Source organism: Ptychodera flava, chromosome 10 (assembly GCF_041260155.1).
Source record: "Ptychodera flava strain L36383 chromosome 10, AS_Pfla_20210202, whole genome shotgun sequence".
In the NCBI taxonomy this organism is placed as follows: domain Eukaryota; kingdom Metazoa; phylum Hemichordata; class Enteropneusta; family Ptychoderidae; genus Ptychodera; species Ptychodera flava.
In genome coordinates, this window is record NC_091937.1 from 25,495,063 (window position 1) to 25,519,461 (window position 24,399).

At 37.1% G+C, this 24,399-nt stretch overlaps 3 protein-coding genes across 3 annotated transcripts in view; all 3 read right to left on the reverse strand.

Moving 5' to 3' along the window:
• Positions 1-24,399, reverse strand: part of LOC139142340 (adhesion G-protein coupled receptor G6-like) — a 50,342-nt gene that overhangs the window by 6,894 nt on the left and 19,049 nt on the right. The gene's annotated exons all lie outside the window — the stretch shown is intronic.
• LOC139142343 (adhesion G-protein coupled receptor G2-like) lies at positions 859-15,435 on the reverse strand. The gene is made up of 14 exons (XM_070712258.1): positions 15,343-15,435; positions 14,689-14,931; positions 13,905-14,136; positions 13,063-13,212; positions 10,127-10,285; positions 9,457-9,572; positions 9,189-9,237; positions 8,541-8,650; positions 7,453-7,580; positions 6,752-7,022; positions 6,025-6,094; positions 4,486-4,868; positions 1,725-1,804; positions 859-1,272 (listed from the first exon to the last, which is right to left on the reverse strand). The coding sequence occupies exons 10-13, from the start codon at positions 6,777-6,779 to the stop codon at positions 1,767-1,769; spliced, it is 519 nt and encodes a 172-aa protein (XP_070568359.1). The 5' UTR covers positions 6,780-7,022; positions 7,453-7,580; positions 8,541-8,650; positions 9,189-9,237; positions 9,457-9,572; positions 10,127-10,285; positions 13,063-13,212; positions 13,905-14,136; positions 14,689-14,931; positions 15,343-15,435; the 3' UTR covers positions 859-1,272; positions 1,725-1,766.
• Positions 15,426-22,944, reverse strand: LOC139142932 (echinoidin-like). The gene is made up of 7 exons (XM_070713128.1): positions 22,695-22,944; positions 21,731-22,123; positions 18,514-18,596; positions 17,050-17,212; positions 16,228-16,585; positions 15,851-15,927; positions 15,426-15,460 (listed from the first exon to the last, which is right to left on the reverse strand). The coding sequence occupies exons 3-7, from the start codon at positions 18,580-18,582 to the stop codon at positions 15,426-15,428; spliced, it is 702 nt and encodes a 233-aa protein (XP_070569229.1). The 5' UTR covers positions 18,583-18,596; positions 21,731-22,123; positions 22,695-22,944.

Below are 24,399 nucleotides of genomic sequence, written 5' to 3' on the forward strand. Positions count from 1 at the left end.
TAACTTACCTAGTAGCAGCACTGTGATTTTTCTGTCCGCTAATAAATGCCTCATCGTCGACGTCTTCTAATAGGTTATCCACTGTTTGGAGCACATCTATAGCAACACTTATATCAGTTCCACTGTCGTAACTTTGTACAATGTGACCAAGTATGTCGACAGACAGATCCACTTCAATCTCGCCAAACATTTCTGATTCTGACGTGATTGTCTTCAATTTTTCAGAAAATTGCTTTGCTTCTCCGGCAAAGAAATTCACTCGCTATATTCAGTACAAGACCAACGGAAGACACTACGCGAGAACCGTTTTCAAAACGAAATTTGGAAGTTGATTTTTTGGTGGTCACAAGGCAGAGATGTTTTCCATTTTCACTGAAAGAGCATATTAACATAGTTGCGCTCCTTTCATTAGTGAGTTGTTGGCGACAACTTTGGAAATGTCCAGACAGATAGGTTACTGTGCTGTTACGCCTTGATTTGTTCGTACTCTGTTGCACGGGAGAGTATATGAGAGGTCGTACATGATTCTAGAGGGCGTTGTTCAATAGCTTCCTAATGATACCTGCCGACTTGTTTAATCACACCTGAACGAAATATTAGATTCCTCATAGATTGTGTATATTGTCATACCACTTTTCTTTGAGGCAATAACTTTATATATATATATAATATATATATATATATATATATATATATATATATATATATATATATATATATATATATATATATATATAATGAGGAAAAGAGGGAGAGATATAAATAGGGACCGACAGGGAAAGATCTGAAAGACATACAGTGGGGAAACTTGGAAACTGTAACGGTTAGTTCGTCAATGAACACTAGGCATTTTGATATCATTTCATATGAAGAAAGTGAAATTTTATTTTACAGACCGAACAAAAAATGTAAGAAAATACATGAAAATATACAACCTCCGAAACTTAGATTGAGGTATATCATTAATGACGTTATAGCATTTCCGATTATGAAATGTATTGAAATGTATTGAAGCCGCTGACAGCAATTTCACAAGGCCCAGGATTCAAATAACATCTCAACAATCTGGAGAACGAGACTATCGAAACAAAACAAATATTATTGATAAAATGATTGTGTTGTTTAAGGATGGATAAGGATGGTCCGAAAACACTTCACTAAGTCAAAAAGGAGGTCCTGATCATTTATCATGCTAAGGCGAGTGTCCTTTGAAGGTTGACATCGTTTGTTCGTTGTCACGGTCCGTTTGCTCTACCGATGTAGTCAATGCATCTGGAAACGAGAAGTATCATTCATTATATACTGGAAGCTGAAAAAGTACCATCAACATCAGCAGTAACTTAATCAATATTAGAAGTAGTAGTCGTGGCAGCAGTAACGTATAATTACAGATGATTTTGATATCAAGCCTCTATACATACTGTGCCGTCTACTGTTACTAGCCTACGTTTTCAATGTCCTAATCGCTCTTGTCATTCTCAAGTTTATATCAAACATAACATGAGCGATAATGCTAGGATTGAAACGAAAACCTGCCTGAAGTCGAGATTTAAAAATAGTCCCTTTAATGCATATTATATACATATTAAAATTTTACAAATAGATTCATTGCAGTATTTCCTAAGAGCACTATTTGGTTAAGCTTGTCATCCAAAATACATGTACCTTCACTGGTTACGTAATTTACATTCCTTATGCATTTTATCGGACAGTTGAACACTTACCAAGTTTAATCTCGATGTCTTCAGTATTATTCATTTGGTATTTTAAGCCGTTGAAGAACTAGTCCAGGCATCGGTGTCACCTGCAAAATATCATGTTCGAATGAAATAACTGTTCAATTTAACCCCCCCCCCCCCCGCGGGGCACGGGCTTTAGTACAGGAAACATTTTGAGCGATTTTTAGTCCCCACGGACACCGTCCGGGGGACTTATAGGTTTGGTCATGTCCGTGCGTCCGTCCGTCCGTGCGTCCGTCCGTGCGTGCGTGCGCCTGTCCGTTCACGCAGATATCTCAGAGACGCCTGGAGCGATTTCGTTCAAACTTGGTACAAGGATAGTACCCTACCTCATACAGATGCACGTCGATCACAATGCGATCAAATTTGGCCGTGTTAGAGGACTTTCTAGTTTTCCCCTCCATAGACTCCCATTTATAAGGCAGTCCATAGACTCCCATGTATAAGGCAGTCCATAGACTCCCATGATAAGGCAGTCCATAGACTCCATGTATAAGGCAGTCCATAGACTCCCATGTATAAGGCAGTCCATAGACTCCCATGTATAAGGCAGTCCATAGACTCCCATGTATAAGGCCAAGAAAAATAAAAATTTAGTTTCTCATCGTATTCATATTGCAAAAAGGATACAGTGACACAGTTTTTAGTCCCCACAGATAGGGGCGACTTGCAGCGATTTCGAAGCTGTTATCCAATTGGTTGGGAGAATCTTACCGTTACAATTAAATAATACAAATAAACTCCCTAAGTTGCTGTGAATAGTGACAATCGACCAATCAGATATAACCTTGCAAACACGCTGCGAGTCAGCCGCACAGATAAAGTCCAGGGGGCTCATAGATTGGGTCATGTCAGTCCGTGAGTCCATCCATGTGAGTCCATCCGTTCACGCTGATATCTCAGACACTTTGACAAAATGACACGTGACCTTGGTGACCTTTGACCCCCAATATACATATTTGTCCATAACTCAGTAATCACTAATGCTACACCCTTCATATTTGGTATGATGGGACACCTTATGACGCCACATATTGTTCCTCATTAATTATGCGCATATCTAATTTTGAGCGAGCCAATAGAGCCAGAGGTCTGATTTTGGTATGTAGGAATAACTTAGCAATACAATTTTTTGACAAAATGTCACCTGACCTCAATGACCTTTGACCTCAAATATACATATTTGTGCATAACTCAGTAACCACAAGTGCTACACTCTTCATATTTGGTATGATGGGACACCTTATGATGCCACATATTGTACCTCATTATTATGCGCATATCTAATTTTGAGCGAGCAAATAGAGCTAGAGGTCTGATTTTTGGTATATAGGAATAACTTAGCAATACAATTTTTTGACAAAATGTCACCTGACCTCAATGACCTTTGACCTCAAATATACATATTTGTCCATAACTCAGGAACCACAAGTGCTACACCCTTCATATCTGGTATGATGAGACACCTTATGACGCCACATATTGTACCTCATTATTATGCGCATATCTAATTTTGAGCGAGCAAATAGAGCCAGAGGTCTGATTTTTGGTATGTAGGAATAACTTAGCAATACAATTTTTTTGACAAAATGTCATGTGACCTCAATGACCTTTGACCTCAAATATACATATTTGTCCATAACTCAGGAACCACAAGTGCTACACCCTTCATATTGGTATGATGAGACACCTTATGACGCCACATATTGTACCTCATTATAATGCGCATATCTAATTTTGAGCGAGCAAATAGAGCCAGAGGTCTGATTTTTGGTATGTAGGAATAACTTAGCAATACAATTTTTTGACAAAATGTCACGTGACCTCAATGACCTTTGACCTCAAATATACATATTTGTCCATAACTCAGGAACCACAAGTGCTACACCCTTCATATTTGGTATGATGAGACACCTTATGACGCCACATATTGTACCTCATTAATTATGTGCATATCTAATTTTGAGCAAGCCAATAGTGGTAAATGTATGATTTTTAGTATATAGGGATAGACTATAGGATAGAAATTTTTTGACAAAATGTCACGTGACCTTGATAACCTTTTACCTAAAATACACGATTATGTCAATAAATAAGTAACCACAAGTGCTATGTCCTTTATATTTAGTAGGATTGGAGACCTTATGACAACACATGCTTTACCTTGTTAATTATGCCTATATATAATTGTGGGCAAGCCAGTAGAGCTAGAGGTCTGAATTTTGGCATATATGGATTAATTAGCGATACAATTTTTTTTTCAAAATGTCACGTGACCTTGATGACCTTTGACCTTGAATATGCATATATATGCATAAGTCAGCAACAACAAGTTCTTTACGCTTCAATTTTGATAGGATAATAGACCTTAAGATGTCACATCTTGTACCTCATTTATTATGCACATATGTATTTCTTGGCTGGCCAATACAGCTAGAGGTCTGATCTTTTTTCCCGATTTAGAACCATAACTTAGACATGCCTCTTGTTTCAAATTGGGAACAATGACATAAACCTATGTGTCCATAGATCTGAACATATACACTTCAGTGATACTTCTTAATGACCTCATTTCCCTGCCCCATCAAGACTAATACTCCTATTACAAGTGGGGACTATGTCATTGTCAATGACTTGTTCCTAGTAGTTTTAACACAATATATGGGTATCTGTTTCATTCTAAGGAGTTCTTTTTTCAATTCAAGACAAACATATGGGAAGTGTTATGCTTTAACGGAGTACTAACCTGCTGCTCGGTGTCTGGCCACCATACATCGACAGAACGTCTTTTTCCAGCCCGCCTTGACTTCCGCCTTCATCGCACAGTGGAAGACAAATATGAACAGCCCCTGCAGACTGTTGAATATGGCGAACAGGTAGTTGAACAAAAGACTTGCTTGACCAACGGCGAAAAATGCAAACACCCACGTAAGCCCGAGTAGTACCATCAACCCAATTGCTGCCCTCAACTGTGCCAGATAACTGTACCTTTCGTTTGCAGTCATCGCTTTGGAGTTGAGTCCACATATTTGGTAAACGACGAGACAGTAGATGATCGAGTTGAAGATGAGAACCAAACACAACGGAGCCAGAAATGCACCGTAGAACGGGTACCTTGACAACCAGCATCTATAATGGGAAAAAATTCATTCATTCATTCATTCATTCATTCATTCATTCATTCATTCATTCATTCATTCATTCATTCATTCATTTTACTGTTTGACATAGTCGACAAGTCATTCATTCATTCATTTTACTGTTTGACATTGTCGATAAGTCATTCATTCATTCATTCATTCATTCATTCATTCATTCATTCATATAACTGTTTGACATTGTCGACAAGTCATTCATTCATTCATTCATCTCATTCATTCATTCATTCATTCATTCATTCATTCATTCATTTTACTGTTTGGCATTGTCGACAAGTCATCATTTACAGTGTCGAGCAACAAAATAATAATAATGCAGACAGAACCACAAACTAAACGTCGTCAAAGGCACACCGCCTCTATTCAATCCATCCCACAAATCAAAGAAAGAATGAATTGTATTCTTATGTAACAGAAAGTTCCTCATGATGAGTTCAGAATAAAACCAAAAGTACGGAAATCTTGCATACAGAAAGAGCTTGAACGGCGGACGGTTTCCTGCGTCTGCATCGGCTCTTTCTTCCTTGGTCAATCGAGCTGGTGCGGCTTCATCGAAAGCATCATCAACATAACAAACAACGCAGCAAGCACCTCAAGAAAGACTGTTGCTATGTGCTGCCAGTATTATACACTTTATCCATATCATTCGATTGCACATTCATCACCACACGTTTATTATAAATGTCCAAATGAAATTCCGAGGACAGCGAGCACACCGTCATTGACTGTGTGACCGACTCCTCTGCCCAAATGACAAACCTGCGACTATCCTTAAACCTGTTTTTAAATAGACACTATCCGTTTTCAGCGGTCAGTTATTTTTTACAAGATGGAAAACCCTCGCTTCAGTTTCTGATGATGTCGAAATTTAACTTTTTCCCAGTTTTGTTTAGCTTTTGTCCTACATATGGACATATTTGTCTGACAATCCATGATGATATCAACACGTTCAGAAAAAGTAAGTCCTGGTCACGCCAGCACGCCCTTTCAATAAAAAAAAATTATATGGCATTTGCTACATTGTCCGTAAAAAACGTCAGTGGCTGCGTTTATTTTGTTGCTCGGCACAAGAGAGAGTCCACGCTTACTCCGTTTTCGCTGTATGAAGTATATAAATCTAAACTTACATGGTGTTGTTGTATCCATAGTTGTTGAGGTCGATCGCTAAAGTAACGCTGACAACGACTAACGGTACACCTATAAATACAAATAACAATCATAACAAAATACTACACGACTAAATGAGACATAAGAGACATAGTGATTATTTAAAAATGATTCTCGTCGATAGGTTAGCTGATTTTCTTTTGTGGCGATTGAGCATCTTATTTGTAAGTACTAACTGAGCAGACCTACTTGATGTTTTTACTGGACATTAATTGGCAGTTAAGTTGGGAGAATGAAATCTTCATATTTTCAAATTTCTCAAAATTGTTAGGTGTCCTATAACTACATGTTGCTGTATTACAAACTACTCATAAAAACAAGTGAATAACTTAATGAAAAAAGAAAGACAGGTGAACTTACATTTGCAGATTAAACCTACATTACTTCATGATCCATTATCCCAAATTAGTTCCAATTGTGTTATAGAAATAAACTCGTAACACGTTGCATTCCGATTGTACAAATTTAAGAAATCGTATTTGTTTGAAACACTTTTTGAACACGTCATTTTCAGCTCTGGTCACACGGTAGATTAATATGAAACTTATGCACATGCATTTACATGTAGATTATATAACTTGGACAGGCTGCTTAGATAACGCATACAAATGATTTGTACAGGATTAGAGCTCTTTAGTGGTCCTTGTATCCACTTAAAATGGTTACCTGTTAGGAACTCATACATACCCCAACCGACCAGACAGAACTTCACCATCAACCGTCTGATGTATGTTTAAAGACTTTGACGAGCAGCAGGTACAGCAACACCGCTTCTAGCGCCATCCAAGCCAAGACAGCCAATAGGAAATAGTGTAACAAAACAGCAACAGTGATACAGAGCTCCGGTATGATTGGTGTAAAATCAGTAGAATATGATCCAATCAGGAACATCATCATGGCCATGAAGAGTGCAAAGCATAAATTCAGTAAAATCTTCGTAGCTTTGTCCTTTGTTTTTCTGTGTAAAAATAAAAAGGAATCACACTTTACAAATTCGAAAGCTGTACAACGAATTCATATTTACTCTTAGTCAAGGAGGCAACGTTTGATTCACAGGATGGAAATATTAATATTGTTAGATATTATCATGATATTTATTAGTCTTTAGCATCCTTTCATGTGATAGCTTGAAGAAATGTTTAGCCCAAGGAACAAGTGAACTAGAGAGTACCTAGGACGAACAAAAGAAGGTCTCATAACTCAATACCATTGTGTTTCTGTTTATACAAAACTGGATATAAACGACGTTTGAATTCACATTATAATGAAATGTCAGAACTTGAACATCCATGTTGTTCCTCTTATTTGATGTTGAACACGGCGTAATTAAATAAACTTTGTATGACAACACGATGAAACATTGTTTCATGTATGTTAGGTTTTCTTACTTGTAAGCAAACAGGGTAACGAGCGTCGTAGCCAATGCTATTAAAGATACCATACAGCCAACGTATGAAATTATGGATAAGCCTTCTTATTGGACGAGTCGATGTTGATATCCTTCATTATAGATGTCCTGATATGAATACATAAAACATAACGCCAACTGAAGAACAGTGTCTTGTTTAGTGTTACTAAAATATAGAGTGTGATTTATTAGACTTGAATTCTGAAACACTGTTTATTAAGGCGATTCAGAATTCTGTCCTTTTCTTTGTACATGCATTGTGTTTAAGGTAGCAGTGAGGTGACTAGAAATACGATGACAGGAAGGTAGTGCTCCCATTTTGCTTTATTTTAGAGGAATCGTACACACAAAATTGAGTATTTTACATAAATTAACATATTTTGAATATATTGCTGACGGGAATTCGATACAAAATACAATGCCCAACGGCACAATATTGTTTTTTATATTCTTGTTACTTGTTTATAGGATACTGATCGTGATATTTTATCTCGTTGCACGGGTGAAATTTTGTCAGTTAAAATGATAAATGACGAGAAACTGGAGATATTTTTAAGGAAATCAGAGCCAACTGGTCAGCATTTGCCTTTATTACATGCCTCGTATATCGAACGTCGCGCGCTCCATAGGATTCATTGGTAACTCGCCGACGACGTCGCGGGCCGCATAGTCATCACTGGACTGAAAGTGAACCGGAACTATTTTCAACTTGAAAATTTTTTGATGTAAAAGTCTTGAAATTTCATGTTTTGCACAGAAAATCCGTTTTTGGAAAATTTCGCATAAAAATATTGACAAACCACAATGCGCCATTCGATGATGGAAATCTCCTTTTTCTAACCGTTTTCGTCTAAAATGAAAATGAAGCATTTGACTATAATTTGCCAATAAACGTTAATATTTCTGGTGCAAACTGAGTAAGAGAGGCATGTAATAAAAACATTATAGCCCAAACAAGGGACTATGTACCCTCGGGGCAGGAGACCATTTGCCCTCCTTACGTCGGGCAAATGGTCACCTACCCTCGGGCATATAGTCCCATGTTTGGGCTATAATATATATACTTACGACAAGGAGGGCGAAGTTCGTTAGGTGATCGCATTCACACATAACGCTGTTGTTTTCATTTTCCTCCGAGGAGATAGCGCAGCCTTCACCGGACCAGGCACCGCTCCCACCTGGAGGCAGCTCAAATGTATGTTCGTATATTCAGTAAAATACTCAATAGCCTACATTGAATTCTTGAACAAAATCACTCCGATATCAACAAGATATTTAAATCACAGTTTTCATCGTCTAAAAATATTTTTAATGTGGAAACTAATGATGGAAGCCCATAAAATTATGATAACACTTGAGTTGTCTCTTGACCTCGTGATAATCGGCGGTATTATTACCATATATCGTGTTTCTGGATATGGTCTTGACATGTCATTATGCTATTATGTGGCCATTGAAGGCGCTAGACACAGTCCTTCTTTATACACAGGGAAGAAACGATCTCTGCCTTTTGTAACAAAATGAATTCATGTCTAAAAAACACCTTTTGTGCTGCAATACGATAAATGTATCAAGTTACACTCGTAATCACTTTCCTTAATGTTTTGCTACTTTGACTTTAGTGTTCTGTGTTATGACTGACGTATTATTGATGTAGAAAGAATTACACAAAGCACTCTAATTAAAGAAAGTTTGAAGAGAATAAAGCGACCCTACCATTTAGATTATAATCCCAGAACACGCAACTCTCATTGATTGTACGATACTGAGAGTAAAGATCAGAAGAAATTCGGATGTAATCATACATGATGTTAATGTCAATTGTTGATAAAATAAACGAGTTAATATAATATCCGTAAAATGCCAACGGGAAAAGTAAGAATATGAAAGTGAATAATAACAGGATCATATATTGTACTACCGATGCTAAATCAATGCGCAAAGCTCGAATACCAAGACTGTATGTAAAATATTAAAGTCATACCGATGTATTCTTCGCTAATCTGATCTTCACTGGTTCCCGTAAGTTAATGATTGTTAAATCTCCAATGCTTGCAGCTATGACTGGACTGAAGCAGGCACAGTTCTATTGTCGACCGCCTATGTAAATAGACCAATTGTTTGGATGTTGTTATGAATCTCTTATATAAATAATAAGCCATTCATTTTATGCAAATTACCCGATACCCTAGGAAATTTTTCTGGGAGAACACTAATATTTATATATTATGATGTCATTAGGTAACAGGCTTGTTCAGTACGATTCTTTACCTTCATGCATTCAGTCCTAGATATCATTATCCCAGTCAAATCCATCTCTGAACATTAAATGGCTGAATTTTCTTCCATGCCTCGATGTGAGTGCACTGCTATTTTGACTTTCGTTAAATCTGTTTAATGCTGGTCGATAATGGTAAATTGTTTTATAATTTCCTGCATGCAATTAAAAGCCATTGAGCGTAAACTGTGAAGAGGCATGTAATAAAAATATTATTGCCTGAATGCATAAATTTATGTGCCCTCGCAGCAGGAGACAATTTACCCGCCAGGCGTCAGGCACATTCTCACCTGTTCCCGGGCACATAGTACACCCATGTATTCATGCAATAATATATACAATTACGGAAATGAACGTAAATTGTGAAATAATGTACCTTGAAAAACGTGTTTGACCTGTACACAATAAACTGTGCATTACCGACTTGAGATTTATCTGAATCACCAACGTTTTCAAATAATGATAGGGGCAATTCAATCGACGTCGACATCTCGGTGTCCCCACTCAAATCATTGGACCCGTTGAAAATGTTGCTCTGTAAATAACAGAATATTGTTTTAGAGTTACGCGGCCATGCTTTCTGCGATTGAATCAGACAAACAGCAAAGCAGTTGAGCCCATTTAATGTAGGTATTCATGACATAGCGAAGAGAGAGAAAGGGAGATACACGGGGTCTGAGAGGGAAGGGTAGGAGAGCTTTGATAGAACCATAGGGGAATATACATATATATATCTATATAAAATATATATATATATATATATATATATATATATATATATATAAACAGATTACTTCAAGTACAAAGTAATGAAATCTATTACTTAAGAATCTATTAAGAATCTATTACTTAAGTTTCATGCATCATGCGACATTTTGAAACCAACTCAGAGCGTTTGTTTAACAGTGTAGATTTGTCAGCATTGATAATGTGCAGCTTTTCTGATATACAAAGATTACATCTCTTGTTCATGTTAGAGTAGCTCAATGCTTTATCAGTGATTGACCATGAAATGTCAAAGACTTGGCCCCTATTTCTTAAATTCCCTACAAATTTTGACAACTCGGTGTTGTTTTGTATCTCTCGTTACGGAACGATTTCATGTGGTTAGTGTAGCGCGTCTTGAAGGTGTTATCAGTGAGGCCGATGTAAACCCTCTCTGCGTTGTCCTCCGTTGATACTTTGGCCTTGTACACCACGCCTTTGACTTGACAGTTACCCTTCAAGGGGCATGCCGACTTAACCCTGCAATTACAATCAGCTGGTTGGTCCTTACGCTGATCTCCGGTGATTACCCTCTTATTGTGCGATTTGATTATACTTGCCATATTCTTCATACAGCTATAACTCACTTTATCATATACCTAGATTCACGTACCCATGTAAACCTATGGGAAAAGGCGCTCTTACAGGTGTGTAATAAGTTGCCGTATCACGCCCAGGCACACTTTGCCCAAATAAGGTAGTGTGCGCGCTTTTTCGAACTTTTTCGTTGTCGTTGCTACGCGCGTTGCTATCCACGTACATTCCATTCGAAAGCACGTCAGCGAAGCCGTTTCTATGCACTTCGCTCGTAGTTTTGAAGCAAATTGTAGACAGTTCGATTTCATTTCGATCAAAATTGGTTTAAACAAGTGCTTCATAGTCTCCTCTTTATGTTTTGCTGAGAAAGTGTATTTTAACGAGCAGGATCACGCTCGGGCCCTTCCGCCGTACAACCTCGGTCCGCAAAACCCGTATCAGGGCCGTAAAGATTATGAATTGTGTTTCTGTTGAAGATCTTGTGAAGTTTAGACTCCGTTAAAAAATATTTGTCAACAAGTTGAAGAAATTTCCTGCCGATGTTAGTTTCCACGTTCTTGCTGAAAGGGGTTGAACCACGTGATATGACGCTTCCTGTTATTTCTTCTCTTCGCTGATTGGCTGGTCTTGGTGAATTGAATTTGCTCGGTGTAACCGCTTGTCTTAAGCACCGTATTGTATTGACCTTTATATTTATCAAAGATGCCCTTATCACTAGATATTGTTGAGATGCGTTTGCTTATTGCGTCAGGTATGTGTTTAATAATGGTTGGCTGGTGATTAGACTGCTTATGGACATACATTGTTTGGTCGTTGGTTTACGATACGGATAGAATGCTGCTTTAGCATTGAGCACTGTAATTTCCCACGAGGACATCTGACTTTGATATAATGGAATATCACACCTTTCCAAATTCGCAGTACGTTTAATCTAAAAAAGGAACTGGCAGGAAATTCTTACTTTCGTTGCGAAAAAAAAAGTTCGTTTCCTTACATTCGTGGTGCCTTTAAGACATGTCCAACGACAGAGAATACGACCATGTGTATAGCACATAAAATGTCTCATAAGACCGATTGTATATAAAGACAATGTCGGTAGGTTATGATAAACAATTAATAACACAAATCATCATCTGGCAGACGACTACATATATAAAAAAGAACACGATCATGCGTATAGCACCTAGGGCTGGTTGTCTCATAAGCCTGATTATATCAGAAAGACAATTTCAGGACGTCATGGTAAACAATTCACGTCACAAATCATCGATTTCGAAACTGCAATATACCAGGAAGTCAGTATTCGGTGTTCTATCAATTATAACTTGCGTTTAGTAATTTGACAATTAAACTGTTACTCTTAGAAGAAAGAAAGTCTACTAATGTTAAGACTATGAACGCTATGACAAATTCTAAAATCTATTTAATTTGAAAAATCATTGAACTTCATAATCTGGAAAAGCTAAAATCGGTCCGGGTAACCAGTACTGAGGCTACGTTTCCCCTAAGGTCAGAGTACAACACTACTTCAAACATTGTGACAATTGAAACTTATTTGGGAAAATTGGATAGTGAGGTAATGTCGGTTTAATCTGCAAATGTAAGTTAATCTGCTTTTCTTTTAAGAAATACTCTTGTTTTTACGAGTAATTTGTAATATTGCATTAATAAAGTTTAGACACTTAACAATTTTGAGGAATTTGAATAATATGAAGAACCAATTCTCCCAAATTAGTTCCAATCATGTTTTTAGTTGAAAGAGAGGGTTTGAATAAAAGCTTGGGATAGTTTAAAATTAAGATTAACAAAACTTAAGCAAACAACACATCAACAAATAGAATATAATGCAATGTTACAACAAATAATTAGTTTCCCCTTAATTTTTGGGACGCGAATTCTTCAATGATCTATTTTGTGACTACTGCAAAAGTTATAAGGATAATGGTTTGCTCTATAGTCGTCGTTAGTATGCATTATATGTAAGTTGTTTTGCATTTATTTATGACATACCTGACTTGAAGTGGACACGGGGAAGTAGAAACCCTGAACCCTGTGACATTTACTTCTGCAACTGTCAGTAGTATATTCACAGTCTCTATGGTAACCGACCCGTTACGAGGATCGATGAGCCGGGAAAGTTGCTCTACTGACTGAAGAAGTCTGTAATATAAGAACGCAAATGTTTTCACAATATATTTGTTTGAGTTTTTAATAATGGCTGAAACGATCGGTCACTCTATGAGAGATCTTCAATTACCTTTGCATAAAATATCCAACGATTGTTAATTTTTGTAAAGTTGATATTTTTCCGTTGTATTGGAACTTGTAATGAGTGAATAAACACTGCCAGCTAGAAGCAATAATAAAGATCAGGTGAACTATGTAATTAGTCACTCTGTAATCTTTAATTGGTACAAGGACACTACATATATGTTGCATATAGAAACGATTTTCCAACATGTCACCATGACAGTTTCGAAGAGTCCGAGAATTGACATTTTAGTTTAGATTTTTCTGATGTCGAGTTCTACCTGCCAAACCAACATATAACATTTGCTGTCTATTATTGATGTGTTACATCAATTGTGCTTGCAGAGGGGACATTTTAGTATTGCCTCATGCAAAGTGTGTTAATGAATATTATTACAGAATGCTATTAGGAGGCAACGAGTCATGATATTATCCTTTTCTATAGTTCATGTAGTAAAGTATTTAGTATGGTGCCGATATATAAAATTAATTTACCCTAAAAGACGGTACCTATAGTATACATATTATGATTTCGATGGAGACTTTGATATTTACTAGGGCACGTAGACTTTAATATTTAATTTAATGAAGGCACTACTCACCGCGTTGCGGAGTTATGATTGCCCTGGCTAGTCAGCAATACATCATTATCTACGCTTAACAGGTTGTCCACGGTTTGCAGAACTCCCCGGGCTACAGCAACCTCCGTTCCATTTTCTTGACTTTGTAAAATATTACCGACAATATCGATCGACAGACTTACATCGCTTTCTTCAAAATTGTCCGCTCTCGATGTTAGGTTGCTTAACATTTCTGTCGCTTGCTTTGCTTGCCCTGATATACAAATATTCAAATACTTTGCTACAGATGCGCGGAAAGCATGTGATAACGTACAAAATATATGTGTTACCATACGATAATATTATTAGATAAATTGCAAAGAGTAAAATTAAATGTGACGCTTTGACAAATATCATGGCATCATATGTTTCGAACTTGTAGAGACTGTAGTCTTTATGTATAAATCACTTGTTTAGACAACGTGACCACCATACTAGCCCTTACAGACGCGCTGAAATCATAATGTACTCCAAGTCAACATCTTTGTGAACACCTAGTGCCAATTTTGCATAGTGTTGCAAACGCTTACCGGTGAAGAGATACTGTGCATTTGTGTATTGAACAATAAATGACACTGTCATTCCCTGAAATTGAATGGACGCCTGCGAGTCATGTGTTTACTATTAAATCAACATGGGTGTACTTTTCCATCAGTATCCTTTCTAATATGTGTAAGATTTCAAGACTTTTCCTCACCATGTTTTGGAAGTTAACACAGTACGTCTTGGCACGACTGCTATAGGACTGTATATATATTGCACTCACCTGGAGAAATTGTCCCATTGGCCAAACGTTCCAGCTGACCCGCCTCATGTCATTCTGTGAGCGAGTTGACAAGTTGAGTGTGTTTTCCGTTGCGGTTTTTGTTGTAGATAAAGTAGAACTGAAATCCCATGCTGCTGTCGTTTTCCCTGGATTAGAAGTCACTATAGTAGTTTGGCCTTCTAACACATCTGTGGTCGTCATTATTTCACCTGTCGTTGCATATTGCTTGTGTCAACAGTATAACTGTGGTGCAAGAGAAACGAGTTTATAAGCAAAAGCTACTTTAGCTTTTCTCATATGCTTCCTCAGAAAAGGATTTTTTTAATTCCATCTTCACATTTACGTTATCACTAATTGACATATGTATAAAAAGATCCAGCGCAGGTGTACAAAGTGGACACAATTCATCGAAAATGTCGTGTGCTCCACAAGGATACGAGGCGATCGAAAGGGATGGTGCAAATTTTCTCCCTGGATTGAGAATATATTTCGCGTTTCAATGATACACAGAACAACAAGTGTTACCTGATATCAGTATAAACTTGAGATATTATTTGTGTAAAAGATTTCGTTCTCAAGCTACCGTAAGAACGCAGAGTTGCGTACACAAGTATATGCAGTGCCACGCAATAAATGGACACGATATATACTTACCCAGTTCCAGCAGCAAGAGTATAAGAGTAATTTGATGCTGAGATGACGTATACGAAACTGATGATATGCAACGGTCTGGAGGGTCAGTTGGATGTCTGGTAGGGAATTTCAACATAACCTAAAAAGTTGACATGAGATGTTAAATTACAGTCGAACACATGCATATGGGCGTTTACCAACTAATAATTGCTTCAATGACGCAATTTATGTTGTCATTCAGTCACCTTACATCATTTTGCAAAGTTTAATTGACTGAAATTGAAGTGTGAAATGACAAACAGTTTATGAAGCAGATGTAAAAAGGTATCCCCCGATTGTGAATGGATAAATTACCCGAACACTGCTTGTAGATAAGAGCTCTCTCTCTCTCACTCTCTCTCTCTCTCTCTCTCTCTCTCTCTCTCTCTCTCTCTCTCTCTCTCTCTCTGATTCTTTGACTCAACCCCTCTAAAATTTACTGCACATTGTGCGGGAAAACTAAGCGGATCAAAATAAACGAATGACTCACCTACTTGGCAAACACCCGCCTTATTTCTGTGACAGCATGCGTCATCTAACTCAATTCTATTAGTTTCTCTACTGTACCTATAATACAAAATTAAGGTTTTTATCATAATTTACACATTTATTTTCATATATTTTAAGGTGTTAAACGTAAAACATCGAAGGCTTATTTCAACTTTTGCTTCTGCAGTTGTAATGTTATGCCTGTGTATGTAAATCATTCCAAAAAACAACTGCAAACGCACAAATACTTATATTTTACAATATTTATTTTGATAAATGCGCGACGGAAAATTGGATTGTACATTACTAAAACAATAATTCATAATGCCTTTTCAAGTTGTACTATTCCAGTAGCATGAATTATATCAGACTACTCACCATAACTGACAGCAATCTTGAGAGTCACGTGAGCCTTTACAACAGGTTTTGTTGTTTGGATTTGTACCATTCCAAAGAGTACTATTGACAGGCGAGTTGTCAATCCATTGAAAAGCGCCCTCTTTGTTAAAATCATTGCAACCGACCCAGTACTTTACTGCCCCAGGATCAGAAAGGTTTGAATGCTTCCTGATATGAGCTGTAATGTTTCCCATAGCCTCTAGTGATTTAAGCATAGCTAAATGTCCTTTCAATCCATAACGACTGGCTGTGCTATTACATTTACTGTTAGCACTCTCCCAGTCGTTTGATTTATTCACGAAGTAGTATAATTCATCTTCTCCATACCAGAGGAATTCTACAAAAAATGCAAAATTTCAGTAACAGTAGGTGTTAATGCAAGGTTATCTTACAATTAGAATACCAGCTCAATAATCTGTGTTTAGTTTAAAATCCGATTACAGAGTTTTACATTTTATATAAACCTCTTCATAAAAACAAGATTTAAGTGGAAATCAGGATAATGTAGGCACACTACCTGAAAATAATAAGTAAATGATGACATTACGGAGTAAAATAACTGTTGTAAGTATTGCCATGTAAAGCTATATTCTGTGTCATATTTACAACGATGACCCAAGCTTTGCAATCAGCAATGGTGGTGACCGACAATGTTGGCAAGAGCTATCGCAATATTTTGTCCGTACAGGCCAAGTGATGAAAAATATTTCCGATCTGAAGACTAACCCTGTATTATTCGAAAGAAAAGGATAACTTCTAATAAATTTATTTTAAATCGAGACATGTTGAAAACATCAGCACCTTGGCAATCTAACTCGTTCCATACATCTTCTAACAACCTTCCTTCCACTATAGCTGGTGACGCACATACCGCATCGATAATTGTAAAGTCGTTCCTCTTTCTCATTAAAATGTTTAATTTCATTAACTCACAGGTACAGTTAATGGATTGTTTGTCAGTATCCTGCAAGATACAAATACTCAATAATTTAATTTTTATACCATCTTACTACAAACAATGAAGTTGTATTCTTCTTTCATTCATTAAGTTTGATAGATTGGTGACAAAACGACAAATTTATGGACATTTTCCACTACGATTACTCCCACCCACAAGTTTAAGCCAGGCTTAGGGAAGGGTCTGTGTAAATGTCCAGTAGAATGATACTGTAATAGAACCAGTAGATATACGTGACTGTAATTTGCACTTTTCTGTGTCACTGACGATTTGGTGAATATTCCAAAGATACGAAAACACATGAATAAAGAAATACCGTTGCTCAGGTAGCTTTGTTTACATCGTTCACTATATTATCACATGACATAACGTTGACCCTTTCACTATAACATTTTATGGCACACACACGACACGATATCTGCGATTCTATGTAGGTTATTAATACTTGATCTATTTTTCTATAAGGTATGCAGGGTTGTAGAGACTTGGTGTTTGCCACGCTGGTGTCGTAGCACATGCACCACAGTTTGTTTCATTCACTGAAGTTTGATTGTTTAGTACCTAGAGTACTTTTTATTTGTTATGTATCGAGTTCCACTCGCATTTACCTAAGAACTTAAACTGACGACTGTGAACGTTGAATCGTAAAAATGCTGCAATCACTTTTCCATCTTCATAACTCTCAATTTATCCAAAAGTCGGGCTTTATCACCCCATTAAACCATAATTCCACCTGCTCTGCGGAGTACTGGTTCGTATTTTTAGTTACACATGTAAACTCGCGACCGAAATTAGGAATCTAATGTTTAATATAAACAAGTAACGGTGTACTGTTGGCACGTGACTGATGGCGTCATGATGGGCGGAAATTCAAAGATTTAGAACCTATTCCCGGCCTTAGCGCTTTGCATGTACGTCAATATGAAAAAAGAGTGAAATGAGAGAATGTTTAACAAAGAATTCTTCAAATGTTCCGAAAAAAAAAAGATTTTTTCGGAGGTGAAACAAGACTCAAACTCTCTGTCTATGTCTAATGCGACATCCCTAATACGCAGAAGTTTTCATTACAAACAGATTAAATTGGAGAAGAAATCTGTGACATGTTATTACTCGACATGCATGACGATTAAGTATAATGATTATCTATATTCGGTGAGATTACAATATTATAAGAGAATCTTTGAGGTACTGACGAAACACATAGTGACGTGATTTCTCATTCAGTGATAAGAGAAATGTCTCTATATTTACTAAATATAACACAAGAATATAGGATTCGCATGGAAATTCTTATAATAAATACTCACATAGTATGCATCTTTGAAAAGTTCCGAATCAGCAATTGTACGCCATCCTCCCAATGTTTTTGATTTCATTATTCGTTAAATTTCTGAAAGTGTGAAAAATTAAAGGAACGATCCATTGGTGATATTGTGATACTTCATAATGAAGGCAACATGAACTTAACTGAAACTTCGACTTCATGATTTCCCATTACTTTATGCTTTGTGTAACAGACAATACGCTCTGATAAATTTGCTCCAAAAGGACAAAAGGACAAGCTTGAAAAATAACATCCCGTGATATAATTTTTCAAGGTAGACGAACTATTAACAAGATTAACACAATAATATAGACGCACGGCTGTTAATGTTGGGAGCTTTAAGATCACTAATACTATATGGACATCAAATGCAGCACTGCGTTGTAGAATTATTTAAGCTACAAGTCCTGGATTATAACATATTGAGTAACAGTGTCCTCAACAGTTTCTTTCCTGGGGATAAATTACTAGGCATGACGTTGTCGATTCACTCTAGAAAATTAAATACTCAAGCACACCTACAGTGCGTTTCACCTAGGTACCGGAACTCAGCGCATGAGACGAACAAATTTCACCTGCAACACAAACGATTAGCTTGCGTATCACGGACACATTTCAAAGCCACCAACGTATGATTAATTACAATAAACCAGCATCGGGCGGCCGCTGTGTGGACTGAGAGATACACAGTTGGCTAGACTTGATCTACAATGTAACTGGGTTTTTTTAGCTCACATTTGATATACCAATGTAAGGTGCCATTTGCATGTCTGTCTGTAGGATATGTATGTATGTATGTATGTATGTATGTATGTATGTATGTATGTATGTATGTATGTAGTATGTATGTTATGTATGTATGTATGTATGTATGTATGTATGTATGTATGTACGTCCACACATCAAAAACAGCTAAACTGTAGCACCTACTGTCTTAGTATTTGGTGTACAGGTGCACCTAGGGGTGGAGATGTGAATTTGTTCAAATGAACTTGCCAGTGTCAAAAATATGCAAATGAGGGGAAAAAAGAAAAAAACCTGCAAATTGCTAAAACTCTGTAACCGTTGGTCAGATAGGGTGAAACTTGGTGTACAGGTTCCTTTAGGCATTCTAAAGTAGGTGTTTAAAATTTGGGATGAAATTTGCATGTTTCTATTTTAAGGGTAATTTTTTCAGTTTTTAGTCAAAAAATGTTTTCTCTGAAACCTCTTCATAATATCTTATTGCTTTTAAAGTTGGTATACAAGTTCCTCAGGATGACCGTAGTCAAGTGTATACAAATTGAATTGAAATTTTCATATTTGTAATTTTGGGGCTCTTTTTCCAAATTTTTGGTCAAAAATTTTTATTCAAAAATTACTAATCTGATAGTTTTGATATTTGGTATTCAGGCTGCTGAGGTTGATCAAAATCAGTTTAATGAATATTGTGAAGATATCTTGAAATTTGTATTTTTGCTAAATTTTTTGGTTATTTTTCTCATTTTAAGTAAAATTTCTTCTTCTCTGAAATCGCTGGCCCAATTGCTCTCAAATTTGGATTGGATGTTTGCAAGGGTGTTACCCTTCTAATTGTTGAAATTATGACAAAATTGGAAATATCACTGTTTTGGAGCAATTTTTGTCAATATATTCTTTTTAAAGCCCTTGATAGACAGCTTTTATATTTGGTGTACAGATGTCCAGAGATGACAATAGTTAGATATGTGGAAATTGTCCTGAAATATACAAATTTGTATTTTTAAGACAATTTTGTCATTTTTGGTCAAGAAAACTTATTCTCAAAATTACTTGTCTGATAGCTTTGTAACCAAATTTTGCAACTTTTGCATGTAAGACACACAAGAAGTGATGAGAATTTGGATCAAGGATAATTCCGGATGTTGTAACCCCCCCCCCCCCACAGTGGAAGGCATTTCACTATCTGTGACTGATTTAAGTGCTGTTTATGTTCAAATGATAGCACTCATAGCATTAACTAAAACATCCCAAAGTTGTAAATACAGAATTCGGTGCCAGCTGGTCTTATGTAAACATGGTCAACCAAGGGGTGGAACATTTGATATTCAGGAGGGGGTAGGGGATAGAAAACTAATGAGGAAGCATTACTTTTTTACCAGATCCCTTGTACATTTTTACCCACTCCCACCTTTTCTTTTTATCAAGCCTTCTCTGTCTATTTTTTGTTGTTGACATTTGCTTATGTATGTAGGATCTGCTTGTCCTATTGCTATAGAAGTTGATATGCATGTTCCTAAAGATGACCTCAAGTACCTCATCAGTTGCAGACCTCATTTGCTTTAAATTGTCATTCTTGTTTTTCTGGTTTAAATATTTCTTGAATTTACCAATTCAAACCGAATGTGAGCACACTGTCCTTGACGGTATTTTTTTTACAATTTCAGCTAAGATTTCAAGAGGTGAAGGTATTCTCAACAGGAACTAACTAAAAAGCCACACATTGTAGATAATGTGTATCCCTCAGTCTAGACAGAGCGGCTGCCCCATGCTGGTTAATCAATGAGTCGGTGACTTTCAAATGTGTTGTCATACCCAAGCTTATCATTTGTTTTGTACGTGGATTGTGTCCGTCTAATACGCTGAGTTGCGGTACCTAGGTCAAACGCACTGTAGGAAATATATGTTTGATGAAGCGAAATACCACTTATAATTAATGTTGAATAATTGAAACTGTTAATTAGAGTTAAGTTTACAAATAATGTCCAATTTGATACTGACACGAGAAGAAGGTTTGAGTATAAAACTCCCAAACCATTTACTACTAAAACGGTTAGATCCAACATGCATGGGGTTTAAGATACAATCACCGATGTAATTCAATGTAGTTATCCATCCAAAATTTGCGTGTGCCTCGATTTATGGACATACTACGTAATTGATTTCTATATACGCACTGTTCTGCGGTGCGGCATCGGCAACGAATACCCAAACAAACAAAAACCAATTTAAGACGAAAGTGAACCCAAAGAAAGACAACTTTTGTTAATTAGCGTAATTGGCGGACACAGAAAGTTGCTTGTGGAAAGAGTATTTAAATTTCCGCGAAATAATGTATGCAAACACGTAATTACTGTTTACACCTCGATCTAAGTGCGATGTCTATGAGTAAAAATACCCTGGTTAATCGTACAACAATTCAAAAATTCAAATGAATATACTTGAATGTAGCTTATACTCACAAAACATCTGTACAACGCGACATAGTATCCGGAAATTCGGTAAGACCCTGGTTTTGGTAGTTGGTGTAACATGTCTCGTTGACGATTTTAGAGCTTGTACTCAAATCTTGAGATATGCAGTTACATTCCGGGTCCGCGGTCACATTCCTGACAACAATGATTAAGTTCAGTAGAATTTGAATAAGTTAAAACATCGTACTTGGCTAGTGATCATATTCTGCTAAAATATTGTTTGTCACTCCTCCTGTGCCTATATTCCGTTGACGCTTTTGTCTTAGTCGGTGCCTTTCAGTTACCATTTCAATTGTGTCGACAAAGTCAGTTGGTTTTACAGACCATGAAATGCGACTTAACCAATTTTCCTACAAAACGGTCCATGTAGTTAAAAGTCACCTGTAGAAGAAGGAAAAGTAGTTGTAAGGAGAAACATTAAATTTAGATATACCATTCAAACATTATCCGAACCATTGAAGCTCAACAGCTTTGTTTAAAACCAGTTTTCTGAGTGGCGGTTTGTTGGTGCTGATAAAATGGTTTTGCGATTAGCCTAAATCCCAAGAAAACTCTATGTGTTCTTGATGTCTCGATTTCGACACAAAGAGAAGACTTTTACTCATATCAGACTGTTTCAGTTGCTCGTCGCAAAGCAGAAGTGCATGCGAAGCTGCAGCATTGTCTAGACATTTTATGGCCGGCCATTGTGCCTTATGTCGTTAAATAGAGTTGTCGGAATACAACCAGCACTGTGATGTCTAAACTTCCGTGTTCCTTGTTAAAGCGTTTACGACTAAAATAAGACAAAAAGAGACATACATTTTTGGTGCTAAATACAAATCCAAAGTTCTTTGTTAGCGGAAAATGTATGAAACTTCGTGGTCTGCGTCATCGACTGGCAGAACCAATGACAAATAGTGTTGGTTAAAATTGAATGTCATCGCTGAAATCATTATGATTGTCAACTTACCTCTTGTCCGTTTGGACGAATGGACTGTGTCACACGGAAGTTAACACTAGGCCTTTTCATACACTGTGTTCGATTTAAAGAGATAATTATCACAGCCCGGGAGTTGTCATCAAAATGCAGGAAATTTGTCCGGTAAACATTTGCTTATCTTGACCTACTGTCGAACAACAGTAACCGTGAGTAGGACACACTCACTGTGGGTTCGTGGGCAGGCGGGATACTTTGCACTTCAGTCACGTGATACCATGAGGTTATGATCTTAGGCATGTCGACACACAGACGAGGTAGTCAACAAAACATTCTTATTTGTTTCGCAGATTTACTCAAGGTTACGGTAGATACATGTATGTGTGGCCAAAATTTAAACTTTATTGGGGCCGTCAACAATTATACGTTTTATTTTGAAACTGCGAATGGAATAATCTATTTGATAATACCGTTGGAGGAGACTGAGTTTGTGTAGGACCTATGTTTCACAGCTTAGAAGCTCGCTAGCATGGTGAAAAGCTATTGAAAACAGTCCTTATTGCGGTTGTAAATGTTTTAAGAGAAACCGAAGGACGCATAGCCAATTAAGGACAACATCAAACCCAACGTTTCCAGTGACTTCCTCTTTTTCGAAATTTGTCATATGGAAAATTGAACGAAAGTAAGTTAGGCTGTTGAGTGTGTGACGAGTATCAAAGCTGGCGAGTGAGTTAATAAGTGACGCCACTTTTTTAATGTATTTTTCTCTCAAGAGTATTGGGGGCTCAGTGTAGTAATATCGTCGTGCCCAACGGCACGACACGTACTTCTGTCAGCATTTGAACAAAGTGATCATCAGACCCAGAAGTCTATATTTAGAATGTGACCTAATTTCATTTTCTAAAGCTTTACCATTAACGCCCAACCTTGTTCTTAAACAAACACGAGAGTTCACACTCGCTCTCTTTCGGATCGTGTAACTCGCCGTCTATCACTTGTCTATCCTTGAATATATCAGGTGAGGGCTGACTAAAAGAACGCTCATGTAAAAAGCGTGTCGACTGACAGTTGCGTATAGCTTTCAGTGAGTCACGAATTCTGGTACATAAGCAACCTAGCGTGCATTTCAAATGATGGTTACAATAACACCGGTGGCAAGGAAGCAGATGTTTAGATTAACCACAAAGCTATTAAGGCTGTTCTCCCTTTGACAAAACCTCTACATCGAGAATTTCGGTAAATATATTAAGTAAATTTCTTCGTAAAGTTGAGGCAAAATTAGCCAATTTAGCACCTCGAGTGAAAATTGAAAAGGCTGAAGCCAAAGTATCGTACCAAATACCTTGTTCAAAGGAACAACACCGTGAGTCGTGAGCAGGTCTCACCATCCAGGGATCGGAGCCCTCTATCCTGGACATATCCGGGTCTCAAACTTTCTATGATAATTAGTATATTTTAACTTGACTTGGTTCCTCTCACGATGGCAAGATGGTCCCCTACTTTCATAAATAGGTCAAAAGGTTACACAAAACAGAAGTTGTGCAAGAAAAATACTGACAAATTTTTACATTTGGCATAAATGACTCCACCTATTTGTAAAACTAGCGGTCCATGAATTTTTGTCAAATATCAGTTCCTGCACGAGCTAATTTACCTCAAGGTTTTTGCGTGTTTTTTTCTATTAACTTGCCTCAGTGCGTCTCGTGTACACTTTATCTACACTGCGCAATACGTCATA